Source organism: Melanotaenia boesemani, chromosome 21 (assembly GCF_017639745.1).
Source record: "Melanotaenia boesemani isolate fMelBoe1 chromosome 21, fMelBoe1.pri, whole genome shotgun sequence".
Taxonomy (NCBI): domain Eukaryota; kingdom Metazoa; phylum Chordata; class Actinopteri; order Atheriniformes; family Melanotaeniidae; genus Melanotaenia; species Melanotaenia boesemani.
Window position 1 is genome coordinate 7,394,171 of NC_055702.1, and position 16,378 is coordinate 7,410,548.

General features: G+C 39.4%; 1 protein-coding gene across 11 annotated transcripts in view; it reads left to right on the top strand.

Moving 5' to 3' along the window:
* tanc2b (tetratricopeptide repeat, ankyrin repeat and coiled-coil containing 2b) overlaps nt 1-16,378 on the top strand; it is a 158,329-nt gene that overhangs the window by 87,694 nt on the left and 54,257 nt on the right. For 6 of the 11 annotated variants that reach the window (XM_041973144.1, XM_041973145.1, XM_041973147.1 and 3 more), the window contains one exon: nt 15,758-15,874. The exons of 3 other annotated variants lie outside the window; for them this stretch is intronic. In XM_041973144.1, the coding sequence (XP_041829078.1) occupies nt 15,758-15,874 (117 nt within the window). Of the gene's footprint in view, nt 1-2,650; nt 3,243-15,757; nt 15,875-16,378 lie in introns of those variants that run through there. 2 more of the 11 variants (XM_041973152.1, XM_041973154.1) reach the window with 2 other exon arrangements.

The window sequence follows — 16,378 nt, forward strand, 5'->3', positions numbered from 1 at the left end:
CAAGTTAAGTCTCATGTAACTTTTAGTTGTAATGAGTAAGTAAGCTATGTGATGCCTGCCATCTGGTCTGCTTAAGGCACTGCATTATAATATTCAAAGAATATACAATAAATACTCACATTTTATCTACCAGCATTTAGTAACAGTAGTGACCTTTAGCTTAAACTGACAAATGCTCTGTCCTTAAATGTGATTTAAGTGCGAATCCCAGACTTGTTTCTCCATCTCTGGGTAAACCCACAGATTTTCCTCTGATCAGGGATATTTGTCTGGCTACATGATTTAAAAATTTGGCTTTATGTCTTGTACTATGTATCTTGCTTTATAATAAACATGTATCAATCTAAAGGAACCCTTCCATTTGAGAGGATTATACTATACTATACAAGATAAATGCAACCTAAAACATAACAAACCCACTGGATCCTTTCATTGTAGGGTCACAGGTTCAGGTTGTGATATGTCACTTGTTTGTTATTTGTTTCTTTATAACCTTTATTTTAATATCAGTGTATCTCTTGGTTTTTCAATAACATCATAGATGAGCTTTTCCTTGAAGTCATGATGTCATAACATGCAAACCTGGAGTGCACGCCCGTTGCCTTTAAACATTTTTTTAAGCAAAGCCTGACATCTGGGACATCTCAGCCCTTCATTCTCTATGTAGATCTTTGGCCAGACTCGGGTTTTATGAGGCATCTGGTATCCTCTGTGAGATTTTGAAATGCACACTGACATTTGGGACACGTCAGTCTCCTCGCCTCCTTAGCCAGCATTGCACCTTGAGTAAATTGCTCGTCAATTATTGTCATTATTTCTTCCTTCAACCGTCACTGTCTCTCCAGACCCAGCAAATCATTTATTTCGCTGTAAGTAAATGTGACATTTTCAGCTCAGTTGTCACAGGTGAAAAATAAGGATTGAAGGTTAAGAGCAAAGAGGAGTAATTTAAATGGAAGTATGATGCCCTCAGGAGGAGCATTAAAGAACCATTTAGGATTAGGTGCTGTGACAGAAAAGCTTATAATATCGCAGACACTAGACAGATAGTCTGAATATTCGAGGGACTTAAATATTGTCAGATGCAAGCACTGGTTTGTTCACATTGTCTTACAGCATCATGAACAGACTGTTATGAGACTGAATGACTCTTTCTATTTCACAACAGTAAGACCATGTCATTTTACAGTCCTCTTTTTTTATTATGTTAATTCTTATGTACAAATTATACAAAAAGGAAGCAGCTAAAAGAAAGTAGTTTGTTGAAGATATTTAATGATTATGTGAAGACTGCATTATTTCTTTCCAATATTCACATTGGATTTAAGCAGCACTACCGAACTTTGGCAGATATTTGCACTTTTGCGCCCCTTAATGAATTAATTCAGCATCCATCTTGCATCCTGTCTCTTCTCTGATCTTTCTCCCCGCAGTAAGACAGTTTGATGTTGACTTGTCTTTTGTCTAGCCCTATCACTTTCTTTTTCACTTTTTCTTCAATAATGTTCTCTTGGGTTTCTTTGCTGAATAAGGCACAGTGCATGTCCAAAGCAGTCAGTGTGATATCTAGTTGCTGGCATGTGACACGGTGCCGTACAATAAGATGCAGCTGTCACAGCTGTGACGTTCCAGGCTGGAAACACAGTTGTGAAGTGCGGTTTTTCAGCCTCAGGATGCTGCAGGGCAATGGCAACTCCAGGAATATGCATAATGATTGTCAGTGTTCCACCAAAACGGGTCAGAAGCACAAAGTTTTAAGATTGGAAACTTATGTCGTGCTGGTTTAAAACCCTTCATTCAAATTGAAATCAGGACTTGGAATTGGGAGACCAACTTTTCTTGATTGCGAAACTTAAGAAAAATACTTTGCTATCTTGTTGGGTAATAACTCTCTTCTTTTTAATATTACAGTTAAAGATACATGTTTCTCTCCAAACTAATTTGCACCATGTTGACCATAAACAAATTACCTATAAACCATGCCACAGATGCATAGATTATTTTCTATTTAGATGTCTGGTGGTGGATGTTGTTTTAAAGTTTGACCTGTAACTGTAGAATATCTCTAAAGTTTGTAGGGTGTGTTTTCAGGGAGATAGAGATGTCACCCTGGGGAAATGAGTGGGAATGAAGGATTTTAATAAAAACACATGCAGGCTTACAACCTAATTGATGTGGACCCTACAAAGCTAAGGTGTTACACAATAAACTGGGTCCCTGGTAGGTCTCCAAATAGCCATAAAACATGGCTGCAGATATACAAATAGAGTTTCAAGGGTAAAAGAAGGACAGACAGGGACGGCTGGACCCAAGAAGAGAATGGAGTTGATTTAAGTGAAACCCGTGTTTCTATTAAATAATAACTACTCCTCTTGTATTTCCTGCTCCTGATTTGATGTGTCCCTAAAGCTTCATCCACAACAGCAAAACTGTGTCCCTTTAATAATTCCCTCCCTTTTTTTATGCTATTTTCTTTCCTGCCTGAATACCCACCCTTCTCCTCCCCCTCCTTTTGCTCTGCCGTTGCTATGACAACAGCAGCACTGCACCATTCATCTGCTGGAGACCTGGGCTCCTGTTCCTGTAGAGAGTGCGCCTTTCACATCTATACATAACACACTAAGCGCTAATGCAGTCAGGGAAGCAAATGAGGAGCTCACCTATCTCCTTACACACAGGGAAAACTTCCTGAGTTGTCCGTTTGGCTATTTCTTTTTTTTTTTCTTCTTCTTCTTCTTCTTTTTCTTTTTCTATAGAGCCGTAAGGTTTCAGTCACCTGTCAGCTCTCGGTACGTGCTACCATCACAGAGTAGTCTCCTCTGTGTCTCCCTCTTTCCCCAGTGACACAGTGACTACTGCATTCTTTCTTCCTCCTTATCCCTCTCTTTCCTCCTCCTCCTCCTCTTCTCGCTGTTCCCGTCACTACCATATCAGGCTGAGTCCGTATCATTTGCTGCGTCTGAGCTTAGCGGGCAGCATCACCACTGAAACCTGTGGAGATTTCTTCAGAGAGGAAAAGAGAGAAGAGTTCCTCCGCACTTATCCGCGCCTGCTTCACTGCAGGTGTTTTTTTTTTTTTGTTTGTTTTTTTTCCTCCTTTTCTTCCTTTATTTGTCTCTCCTTGTTTTTGATGAACTGGTCATCGCTCAGGGAGGAAGGACTGCTTGTGTCGCTGGAAGGGGAAGGAGGGGAGCTGGTGCCGTACTCCAGCATTCAGGAATGCGAGATCTGGTTTGAGAATGGTGAGCTCTGCCACACCCTCCTCTGCTTGTTTCATTCCTCCGTCTGTTGCCTGCAAACTGTTCTAACCCCCCTTCCTCCCAAACTCCTTTCACCTGCTGCCCCACCTTTGCTCGACCAGAGTCTGTCTGCTCTCTTATCTCACAGCTGGAGCATCTGTGTTGACCACTGGTTGGAGTGATGTTTGTGAAGGTATGGGGCTAATGGAAGGAGAGTAAAGAAAGTAATTTCTCTCCATGAAATGATGCATTTGTCAAAAGGCTGAACTCTAATCACAGTGTGGGCTTGAGGGCCTGTGAATCAACCAGAGTGTGATAATGTAAGTGTTTTTTCGTGGCGAGCTGGTCTGTTTCATACGTCAGCGTGGGTGAGCATTCAATTGTCTTTTGAGTGTGAGTGTATGTATATGTCTGTTTGAGTGTGTGTGTCTAAGCACAAGCTGTGGGCGGCTAATGGTGCTTGCTCTTGCTGATGTGTGTCTCACTTTTCCTTCCAGAGCACAACATCATATGGAGCATATGGTTGCATAAATGGGTTAAAGTTGGGTGGGAATTGTTTTCCACTTCACTATGCAGTGTGCAGCAGCTTGTTGTTATGTACCTGAATCACCCCATCATATCTTGGGACATGGTTCCTCCTTCTAATTTCAGTGCTGCGGGCTTCCTGCCTCATCCCAGGAGACTACTAGCTGGTGTGTGAACAGAACAAAATGTCTCAATAACACTGTCTGCCAGCAAAACACAAGCACCTCATCAGCAGCTGCTATTGCTGTTCTCAGGTGAATGCTTTTTGATAAGGTGCCTACAGCCACTTTCGCACCACTTAGTATCACCACCTGGAGAGAGCTTAGATCAACTTACCTTGTCAGCTGCCATTCAAATTGCATCAGTCAATGACATTTAAGAATCTTAATTTGATGGTTATTATCTCTATGGTGGGTAGATGTTCCCAAGTCTTAGCAATTTTCATGGTCTCATCAACGTGATGAAAAGTTTTGTATCACTTCTTACAAGTATAAGAAAACAGATCTGTTGACAGGCATAGATGCAGCTTTGAAGCTTTTTTGGAAGCCTTGGACCACACTGATTGCAAGTACTGAAAGAAAATTTGCAATACTTTATAGCTTTTGATGTGATGCAGTTTGTTTTCCAGTGCTTTTCCTGTTATCACTTCCTTTTGTGTTTTTCAATTTTCTCATAGACTGTGTTGGAGCCCCTGAGGACATATATATTCACAAGACAATTCAGTCAATTCTGGCTTTGAGTTGTGGTTTTCTCATTTTATATGTTCCATTTATTTGTGCATAAAAGCCATACACCCTCTTCAGTGGTTTAGAGTGGTATTGATTTATATAATTGCTCGATGTCCCTCCTGTGCCATCTTTTGAGCGGTGTCAAACAAATGCCTTGTAAGCTTGAGATGATTTATGAGAGAATACTGACAGACTGTCTAAGAGTCAACCTCCTTGGATCATACCTAAACCTGTCACCGTGCATTTGAAATGCAGCTCGATTAAAATATTTTTTACTGCCTGTGACGACGATTGTGATGTTTGATTTTTAGTTCTGTGCTGTATTAGTGTCAGTATGTCCTTTGGATTTTTAATGCAACTTCAAGCCTGCTTTAACACACAGACTTTATTACAAAAACAGGCTGCTGAGTGACTGTTTAGGCAGGTGGGCACAGTATGTGCTGTGCATGACACCCTGGTCATAAATCAAGCACTGACGACACCACTGGCCTTTAAAATCCCTCGCTTTGTTTCTTACTCTGCAAGTTTAGAAGAGGAATTTAATTAAGTTGCATACCAGACTTGCATGCTGTTGAGATCCTCCACTGACTTTTGCCCTCAGATTATTAACAGTAATCAAAGTCCTTTAGCAGACAAGAAGCATCTCTCAAATGTAAAGAATCCAAGTTTGTCATCAAGTCTTGCTCCTGCTGTAAAGACTTCCTGGTATTTTCCAACTATATTTTTAGAAGCGAGCAGAATTTTTTATTGTTAGAGAGAATACTATCATCAGTGTCGCCATGAAGGTACAGTTTTAGGGGGAAGGTGGCTAACCATTTGACACGATTAGCAATGCATGTCTTAACCCATGAACCAACTGCATCATTATTGGTTAGTCACTGTCACATTGAGGCTAGTAATGCACTGGATGGGACTTACACCTGGGTTAAGTACAATTACAAACATACAGTCACCCAAAAGCTTAATAGCACTCAGAGCTGACGCTGTGTCTTGCTCAAATGCTAATTGGCTGAAAGTTAACTCAAGCTGGGAGAAGCCAACTGGACAGCTGATTTCATAACAAAGTAGACAAAATGCCAACAATTATATAGAACAACGAAGCACAAGTGAAAAGCACGGACAACAGCTGCACAATCTTATAACACTTAGTTTTACTCCATCACAAAGCAAATCTTTGTCTACTATATACTCTTATATTTTTTATTACTGCCCCCAGTTGGGAGCAAAATCCTAAAAAGACACATCTGCAGGAGCTGTGAGAAGTATTGCGCAGAGGTATGTATAGATATTTAGACTCGTACACTTGATGTGGTACGAAAAATTAAAATTGGGGGACTATGTTCAAATAGGTGTTTGCTGTCACAGTGCGCTTAGTCAAACAAACTAAACCTTTTGAAAAATGTATTCTCCTCCTCGTCTGAGGGGGCACTGCAGCAAAAATGACTGAAGTACACTCATCTATTGGTTAATGTTTCTGGCACATAGGTTGTCATCCACTGTCTGCATTTGGTTGACTAAAAACGCAACAAGACTGTTTTAGGTGGGCCAAGATTTATGTCTTTGGTGCACATTGACACCTCTATATTAAGTCATATAGAGTTTACAGTTGTAAATTAATGTTTGCAAATAATTTCAGAGTTTGCATCTGTAAATCAAGCTTGTCACCCAAGTTTGCAAATGTGCAGAAAAGGATTTGCATGTTTGTAAAAAAAGATTTGTATTTGTGAAAATAAAGTTTTTTTTTTTTTTTTTTTTTGTTTTTTGCAAACACCCTGTTCACAGATGCGAAGCACAAAACTGTGTGCAAGACTCGTGGTTGTGAATTTTGTCCATATTTTTATACTTCTATCTGATTGGATGGTGACAAATCAAACTATCCAATCAGAGAACAAACAGCTTCCGAACCTCCTGCACCGCTGCAGACTCTTAAAGGGGAGCAGAGTTTCAACATGGACAAAGGCGCGAGTACGTCTGTTACTAATGCAGTAGCAGCTACCCAGTAATCCAAGCACCGTTGAAATAGTTACTGCGGTGCATGGAGGCCTGCTGGAGGAGAGCGACCAGGTGGAGGAGAAAGTGGTAATTTGCAGAGAGAAAGACAGTCTGAAGCGCCTGCTGCTGGAGTCTCGGACTGAATAATATTGCTTTATGTTAGAGTGCGATGTCTTTGCACTTATGTGCGTCATTGTATTGTTTAAGTGTCCCAGTCAGAGTTAAATAAAAAACATGGCGCCTCCTCTACGCAGCAGAGTGGGTGCAGCACACAAATTCTGGGCAACACGTCTCCTGTGTGTGTTCTTTAAGTTGCTACGTAAGATTCACTCCATATGTGTGAGGGATGTCTACATCAGCAGAGACGTTAGGAGGGAGCTCCTGAACAAAATGAGAGAGAGAGAAGAGCCAACAGTATATCACATTCACTTTGCAGCTCCACACTTGAACTGAATCATATCATTTTGTCTGATAATGTTACAAACTTCATCACATTCATTTTGTCCCAAATATTGTCACACCCAGTGTCATTTAATAAACCTCTCTGGTCGCACCATCACCTGTCTTTAAAATTGATCTACTCCCTTTTAAGAGCCTGCAGTGGTGCGGAAGGACGATAAGCTGTCTGTTCTTTGATTGGACAGTTTGATTTGTCACCATCCAATCAGATAGAAGTGTAAAGAGATGGCTAAATTTTGCAACCGCAACTTCAGAGTTTTGCACACAGTTTTTCTGCTTTGCATCTGTGAACAGGGTTTTTACAAATTTGCAAACTTGAAATTTTCAGGCAGATTGTTTTTACAGGGTGACGAGCTTGATTTACAGACGCAAACTCTGACAATATAGGCAGACATTCATTTACAACTGCAAAGTCTTTATGACTTAATATTGAGCCCATACACCTCCCCAAACAAGCCAGACTTTCCGAACAAAAAGACTCGGGTTTGATTAAGAAGGACTGGTGTGAATGCACCTGTAGTTGATGCACTCGATGTAAAACTTCTCTGACTTCAGCAAACTTCACAAAAAAAAAAAAATCCTTTAACAAAATGCTGCAGGCTTAGGAGACTGTTTTTAATACATTTATTTATTTGTACAAAAATAAGAAACAAATGCACATTGTGTTTAACCTTTCTTTTTAAGCCATCCAATAATGTTTAAATTTAAAAAAAAAATTCAAGAACTCAGATTTTACTCCAATGTTTCATTGGTGTGCATAAACACTTTTTACTATTATTAGCTCCAGTTATTCAATTATAAGTTGGTAATGATTTTTTTATTCTCATTTGAATGCTGTGAGGAAGCACACCAAACAGCTTCATCATTTATGTAACAACTACTAACCTACAACTCCTTTATGTGGTTGTTGCCTACTTTTAGTTTAATCTGGATACTTAACTGTACCTTTTGGCGGGGGGGCAGTAAGCTGTAGAGTGGAAAAGAGAAACCCGCAGTGTGCTATTAATAGCAATGATAATGATTTGCTTACAAAACAGAGCAGTGGGTTACATATACTACCTCACTGCTTTCTGAAAATGCTGCTGGGGAAGGCTGAGCAAACATTTCTCTGTGAGATACTCACACTGGTCAAAAACCCAAAATGTGTTATTTCGTATGTATGTGTGTCTCCATACGAATCCAAACTATCACAGACTATTGCACAGGATGGCACAGTTGCACCAGCCTCAATATTAACATTCACAACTTGTCTGAGTGGTGTTAGCTTATTTGCCCAGTCATTTCAGGGTGCTGATCTGCTGTGAGGCGTTTGTCTGCATCACAGCTCTGCTACAGTCAATTTGCTCGCTGTGTTTACGGGATTACATAAGAGCAGCAATTGATTACAGCTTTTTATAAGATATAAAAGAATTTGGGGAGCTTTGATGTTGTATTACATGTTGTACTAAAGATGGTGAGAGATTACCAGAATCAAAGCAGTTGAAAATTGGGAGCTAGAATCAGTAAATTAATACCTTTTTTTCTATTCTTTGTCCCATTTGATGTCTAATTATTAATTAAATAGAAACAGAAAAAATTTAAGACTCTGAATTACATCCAGCTTCGTCGGATTTTCTCAATGACAAGGGTGTGGTTCTCAAGTAAAGCGTAGCAGGGTGGTTATAAATATCCCCTCCAGGAGCTGAACTCCAGCTGGAACTAAAGTCAAGGCAGTATGGCTATTATTAGACAACCGTATCAAGTGGTGTCCTTGGCAATTATAATACTCTCACTTACCCAGAGCAGTCTCATATTCAACTCTACTGCCTGTTTCTGTCCTCAGGAGTGCAGGCCTTCCTCATCTCCGGCCGAGGAAGGTCATGTTAAAAGTTCATGTTCACTCCTGTGTGTCACCTTACTACCGAAGGAGAGGAACCATAAGAAAGGAAAGTTAACAATGACGGAACCGCTCATTTATAGTGACGGCTTCTGTACTTTTATGACTGAGTCACAAGACCAGACTCCATCAGCAACAAAGGGTTTGTGTACAGGAGTAGGCGGCTGCCCAGAAAGTCTTCCGTATGGACATTAACAGGATGCATACAACACAAATGCAAACCAGAGCTGGAGTATAACATTAAAGGCGCTCAGGGCAAAAGAATGGTTAATATCAATAAAACAAACCTTATTGATCTTCTCCATTGAAATAACATCAACCTGAAGGATTAATGTTTCAACAGCTATGTCTGAAATCATTCACTACTCATTATTTAAAGGACTGTATTGTATGGTTGGCATACTTAAGTCCTGCCTTATTATATAATAGGACTTTATAGACCCTACATACTGGATTCCAAGTATCTCACAATAGAATTGATTATCATTAATCCGCCAGCTGTCATAATGCATTGCACTGATGTACAAGAAGCTGTCAATGAAGCACAGCTGCTGGAGCTCCTAAACTTATGTAAGCAATATTCTAAACATATTTCAAATGTTTTAGTAATATCAGTTCTAAATTAGTATAACTGTTATGGTGTATAGAAGTAAAATATATCTTGAAATGACTAAATTCAGAGGATTTAAATTGTTCATTTTAACAGAAGACATGAACCAAATATATAAGCTGTGGCATGGAAATAATGTGTTAAATTTGATATAATTAACATAACAACTCAAACAACTCAAGGTTTTTGGTATTTATTTACTTTGGAGAAAAAGTTAGCATGCACTCATTCCATCCCAAGAATGCAAACCGGTATTGGCCTGTTGCTTTAAATTGTGACGTCAGTAATTTACTCTTTGATGGCATGGAGAAAATGAGCCAATTAGTCTCTGAAAACATCCTGTTTTTTATAATAAGTCAATTGTACAGTCTTATAAATAAGTGATTTCAGAGAGATTTCAGCCATTTATTCTAACAGTTTCTGTAATGTTTTCTTAAAAAAAGGAGAAAACATGTTTCACAGCACTGTGGGCTGTTTGGTTAATCCAACTTTCAGAACATAAATTGTGCAACATATACTCTATCAAGTCTTAAAGCACTGAGATTTCTGATCAGTAGCCTTGTTCCAAAAATGGATTCCTGCAAAAACAATGCTGTATGAAGAGTTGGGATGGTTTTAAACAGTTCAATGGAAAAACATCTATGTGACTAGTTTTGTGCCAATTCAAGCCTAATAACTCTATGTGAAATAAACAGCTTTTTGGGTTAGGGAGAGCTCAGCTAATGAGTGCTCCTTAGCTCATCAGCCCCTCCCTCAACCCTCTTAAAATTCTGCCAGTGCTTCACCTTGCTCTGCTAATCCTCCCGAGGCTGTAACGATAGTGCGTGTTTGCAGATGCATGCATACATAAAAGAGGGAGAGGCCAGCCTACTTTAATGGACTTGCACTTGCTACTGACTGTCAGCAGCCTCTGCATTGCAAAGCAACATCTGTTCTGCATTGTTTTGTTTCACAAATCAACAAGAGGGGCAAGCAACATCATTTGTGGCCTCTGAGTCAGATTACCATATACACACAGGGACTGAGCCTCCCGCTCTCATATAAAGACTGGTCAAATAGGTATGTCTCAGTACACAAGTTCCTTTTCCATTTTGATAATGAGCTGTTGCATCTGTGTTTCAAAGTATGCAATATGTCTTTTATGCGCTCATTTGCTACATGGAAAGTTGAAATCTAAAACTGTTTTAAGCTTTGAGAGATAATATGCAATCACACAAATCCTAAAACACATGGAGTTAGTAAGATGGTATGAAAAAAGAGCACATATACACACACACACACACACATACGTACATTTTACAATTGGATTAGACTTTAAAGTTCAGTATATGGAGAAAATATGACAGGGCAATGTTATAATATTATTAATATTATTTGGTTCTCCATTTTCATTAAAAACTGAGCAAACATATACAAACAACTTGCCTATATATATTTATTAGGGTTTATTAGGGGCTAGTCTACTTATTAATCAGTGTCCAAAGACAGTAATAAATACTCAATAATGTTTGGTATTAATTGCGGTGCACCACCAAGAAAGAAGTCTTGGACTCTAATAACTAAACACTGATATTTAAATGTCATGTTGTTTGGACCAGGCTCCAGCATAGAGCGCTCCACATTACTCAGCTTTCCTGGACTAGATGCTGTATGGAGGATGTCAGACATAAGTAAATGCCACTTGAATAACCTTACATTTGAAAATAAATTAATCAAAGACTATCATCTTTTTTTTTAGGTCATAGCAGACTATTTTTTCATAGCCACAACACAAAAAACCAGGAGACTTGAATCGTTAAAAGCTGACTTCTTTGTATTGAGGTGAAAAGAGAAAGACGCGGTCCTGTAAAGTGGCTGAGATTTGTCAATAAAAGAGTCTCTGATTACATTTGAGAAAAATCATTGCAGGCTTTTAGCATCTGTAAAGTCAGCCTCTCCCCTCTCCCTGCATTACCACCACCTTAGAGAGGTGGACAACTCTTCCCCTGTTTTCCTGCACTCTGCTGTTGCCATAGTGACTAGAGCCGCGTGTTCAGTTTCTGCAAAGCTCTGCTTAGGTTGCAGACAGCTAGGCATGTATGTCCTCACCCACATTATTGCTGTGCGCATGTGTATATATCAATGCATGCATGTGTGGGCGCCAATGCCTTTGTCTGAGTGGGTGCCTGAGGTTGAATGTAACTGAGACAGAGCAGAAACAATACTTCATTGCTATTAAAAAAATGTCTCCTTTGTTTGCTTATCAGTCACTTATCTGCATACATGAGTAAATATGCACTGCACATTGGAGCTCCCAATTCATATTCAGATTTCTCATTTAATTGTTGAAAGCTCAGGTTGTGTCCGAGGGGACTGTCATTTTTTTTTTTTAAATGCACAACACCCTGCAAATTTGAATCACAAAATTGACTTGCTTTCTTTTCTGCTTATGACTTCACCAAAGGCTGCGTGTCTCCTGGTAGTCTCAGGAATAGAAATCAGCTTTAACTTTTTACATTGCCCCTTAGCATCTTCACTGTCACTATTTTTTTTCTTTCCTCGCTGTATTCCCTCTACCCCCTTTTCCCCCCATAATCTCACATGCATACATGTCACATGCATATTCATTTTCACACCCTCACATGCACAGCTAGTAACAAATATCCATTTCATGGCCACATGCATCTGCACATGCAGACAAGATATATTTATTTATAAGCTCATTAGAGGAGTGGATTTGCTTGCTGCCATCTATCACACTGTCAACCATTCTCATCCTGGCACAGACTGACAACAGCACTGCAGGAGAAGAGTCCATGGGATTTAGTCTCCTGGAACCAGTGATATAGAGGGGATTTACTCCAGTACACAGAGTTTCTTCTTCACCATTTTGTAGAGTTGAGATCAGAGAGACCACTAACAAAAGACATGGTAATCTCCTTCTCACCATAATATATTCAGAAATTTATATGCTTTGGAGTGTGTGTTTGAGAGTGGATGGTGTATTTAGTGTTTCCATACAATGATTGCTACAACATGATAGGGACACCTTTGCAACTCCAAGAATGAAATGTGACATATTTCAGAATAGCTTTGTAAACCTTAAAATGTTTTAGCTTGTGTTTTTGCAGAAATGCTGACAGATGAAAGCTCAGACAGTACAGCAGGTTGGGAGCGCAGGTGCAAGAGCAGCTTCTCAAAAAAACAAAAATAGTCAGAAATGTAGGCTGAAAGAGAAATAGAAAAATCTAACATGAAAGATTTTCCTGCCATTTCAGTCAGCAGTAGGGTTATTTTTCTTTTTCGTTTTTTTCTAATTTATCCATTTTAACTTCTAAGCAAAGTTTGAGCTTGAGTTTTTTTTATAATATCTAAAATTATATATATTTTAAACTGTGTGGTGTTTTTTTTTTTTAATTAAGTCAAGACTTCTCAACTAATTCAGGTTTCCATTCATTGTTTGGTTCATGCAGCTTAAATTCTAAGTGATCCAAACAAAGAGTACACCCTCGCTGAAGTGTGCACAATATATACACACAGACAAAGCTGCTACACCAGTTATGACTGTGTTGTTAAAAAATGAATAAAGAAATAAAAAAAAAAAAAAATTCAAAAGGTACATCAGGGATATCAACATCCAGTCTCTGAGGGTCTGAGAAAAATTAATCACCTGTAGGTGTCCATCATGAATCAGTTCTGGTGTTAAAAGCAACACTTCTTCCACAAGTCAGAAAATACTTGCCACCAGCCAAGTCAGACAGAATGAATTCAGTATTTCTCAGTGAGAGTTGCTGTCATCCAGTCGTGGATAACTTGGGTCCCCTTTCATTCTGGCTGTCGGTTGTAGTTTCTCTCTGAGGCATCTGTGCTGGCTCATTTCCTAGATTTGGTCAATTAGCAGAATCCTCTTCGATCCATTCCAGCACAGTATTAATGCTGCAGGCATGACAAGTGAGTGCTTTGACTTTTTACTCATGGACATCAATCTGAAGAAATTCTCTGAAAAACCCCACAAGAAATACTCATTTTATTTAAATGACTGTATTAATTGATGAGTGGAGTTTGACTGAAGATTGCAGCATTGAGATGAGGAATGAGCCATTAGGTTTTGGTGTAGATGCAGTTTTCTCATCCTCGTGCTGTGGGATGGTTTTACCTTTACTACTTATTTACTGTAGGAATTGTTGCATTTGTATTCCATTCATTTTCAGTATATTAAGCATAGTCTTTTCTTTGCTATTCTCAGTCTCACTCGTGCTAGCAGTATAATTTAGAAGGGAAATGTAATCTGGTCACTCCATCACTTAGTTTCTGAAATATTCTGAATTCAGCACAGTGAGCTTGGTTTAGCTACTTTTCTTACACCCAACAAATTGAGCAATTTTTTTAGGACTGTTGTGCTTTCACATGTGCAGTTGACTGAAAAAAAAGATTCATGACTATTACTTTTAAGTTTTTATCTAACTGACCATTGTGCATGTTCATGAAATCACAGCACAAACTTTATCCTTGGCTTATGTGTCATGATACAGTTATTAAACTAGGATTTTATTAGAACAGAGCAGCAGTGGTAATTGCTTTTATTATGACCAGGGGTTAGTCTTAATATGAGTCACAATTTCAAACTTATCTCACCACCTGACAACAGCTAGAAATATCTGTGAATGAGAGCTGCTTTATTTGGAATTTGTGCAGAGAATAGCAAAGAAGCAAACAAATGCAAAAGCAGTATAATGACTTAAGTAATATTACTAAATATTAATATTTAGTAATACTAGTTATCTAGTAATATATAATACGTTAACATAATATACTTACTTATGCTAGTTAGTGTATTACGCTAACTAGCATAATATGCTAGTGTATTACGCTAACTAGCATAATATGCTAGTTAGTGTATGCATTACTTTGTGACACAAAGTAATGCATACACCTAGATTTGTGCAATATTGTTAGACACTGTTACTGGAAAATCTTTGTGATGTCTTGGATTCATATTCCTGATGTCAATATCCACAAGCTTGCTTATTTAAAAAGGTAGATTTGTCTTCAAAGACAAAGAATAATCTGTATTATTTACTTTGCATTGACCAAAAATCTGCACTTATGCAGTATTCTCTGCAGTATATCGACAGAGAAAACTCAGGTCTCACCCATTATACCCACACAGACATTAGCTGTAACTTAAACCTCAAACAGGACTGGTAAGAAGCCTATTCTTGTTGTGCAGCCATTGTTGCTCCAGCATATGCTTCACCCACGGTCTGGTTGAAGACAGCACTGCCCCTCTGGACTGCTTTGGTCGTGTACTCCCCCATGATGGTTAACAATTGTGGCATTCTCTTGATAATCTATTTTAAACCCTTATTTAACCAGATTAGTCAATTAGGAGTAAATTATGCTTCACCTCCTGCCCATCCCAAACCTCCACAACTACAAAGAGGTAGAAGGATAAATTGAGTAAGAGGGGCTTACACGGTGTAGCTGATGTTAGCTGAATTGTTTGTGTAGCTGGGCCTGTGTCCAGCTCTGTCAGAGTAGCCCAAGCAAAGTCATTGCACAAACTAAAGAATGCCACTGAATGCATGGTAAAAGTTTTCTTTAACATTTCCTTTTAATCTCAAATTAAGGCTTTTTGTGTACTTTACCTGCTGCTGATAGCAGAGTATGTGATTCTGTTACCTGGTTTGTGTAGCGGAAGATAACATCACTGTGCTGTAACCAAGAACTCAGAAAACAGATCATGTTGCACCCACCACCTACAGCTTTTGTTTCTGTGAATTTCTTGTTGAATGACTTCATTCCATGTCTCAGACGTCGTGTCGCAGTCAGGTGCGAGGACATTCCCAAAATGGATCACATTTGCATTCTTACTGTGATTATGACACCGGACAAGCAAAGAGAAAACACTTAGCTTTTGCACTTATTAACTGGTGCATCTTTCTTGTTTGTATATGAGTGTTGGAAGTTAAATGTAGACCCTCGCTCAGAAAGTATGGTGGTGTTTTTATAGTTCATCCGTGAGGTGATGTTTTTTTTGGTGCGGGTGCAGGTTTATCCTCACCCATTTCCTGATTGCCCATCCTGCTTGTTTACTCATGCTTTAGTGTTATCTGACTCAAGGCAAAACAAAGCTGCCCAAGAAAGCCTTCAGGATGTTTTCATTTTATCGGTGTGCTGCTCCAAGGTCATAATCTCTGTGTCCCCCCTCCCTTTCTATCCTGTCACTGTCACTCCTCTCTTTCTTGTTTTTCATCTCCCTGATCTGTGTGTTTGCGTGCCTGTATGTGTTTCTGTGTATGCACGTGTCATTTCCTTCTCTATATTTGTGTATGCTTTCTGCTCCCAGCCCCTCTGCGGAAAGCAAAGTTTGTGGAGAGCCCTCGCATTCCACAATCAGAGCTTGGCTCCCCTACACACACCTCCACCACTGCCAAGAATCCAGACCTGGACACATACTGCCCTGGTAAGTTTTTGGCCCAGCTCATGCTCATTCCTCATTTCATGGTGATATTTATTTCATTTTTTGCATGTTGATTTCCGTGTGTAAATCAAGTACAGAGGCACAGAAAGAGAATGGGTGAACTCGTCGCTTTGACAGTTATTCTGCCGGCTGCTGTAAGATGAAAACATGGCTAAGGTCATTAATCAAATAGCTTTGCTTGTGCCCACCCTCATTGCCTCCTCCCTCCCTGTCTCTTTAATCCTCCCTTGCTGCTTTCTCGGAGCTTGTTTAGGTGCCGCCGCTGTTTTCTGTTAACTTCACTGCCAGCTTTTGCTCGGTAATCCTGTGGACAGTTCAGATTCACCCCCCCCACCTCCAAGCCCTGCTCTCGCTTCCCATCCTCACTTCGGTGAGAACAGTGAATTGGTTCAGTTAGTGCTCTGCTGAGATTCTGTTCTGGTATATCTTGCTTTCTCATCTGGGGATTGTTAGCTTAGTGCCCTGTCTTGTTGGCTCAGCCTCTGC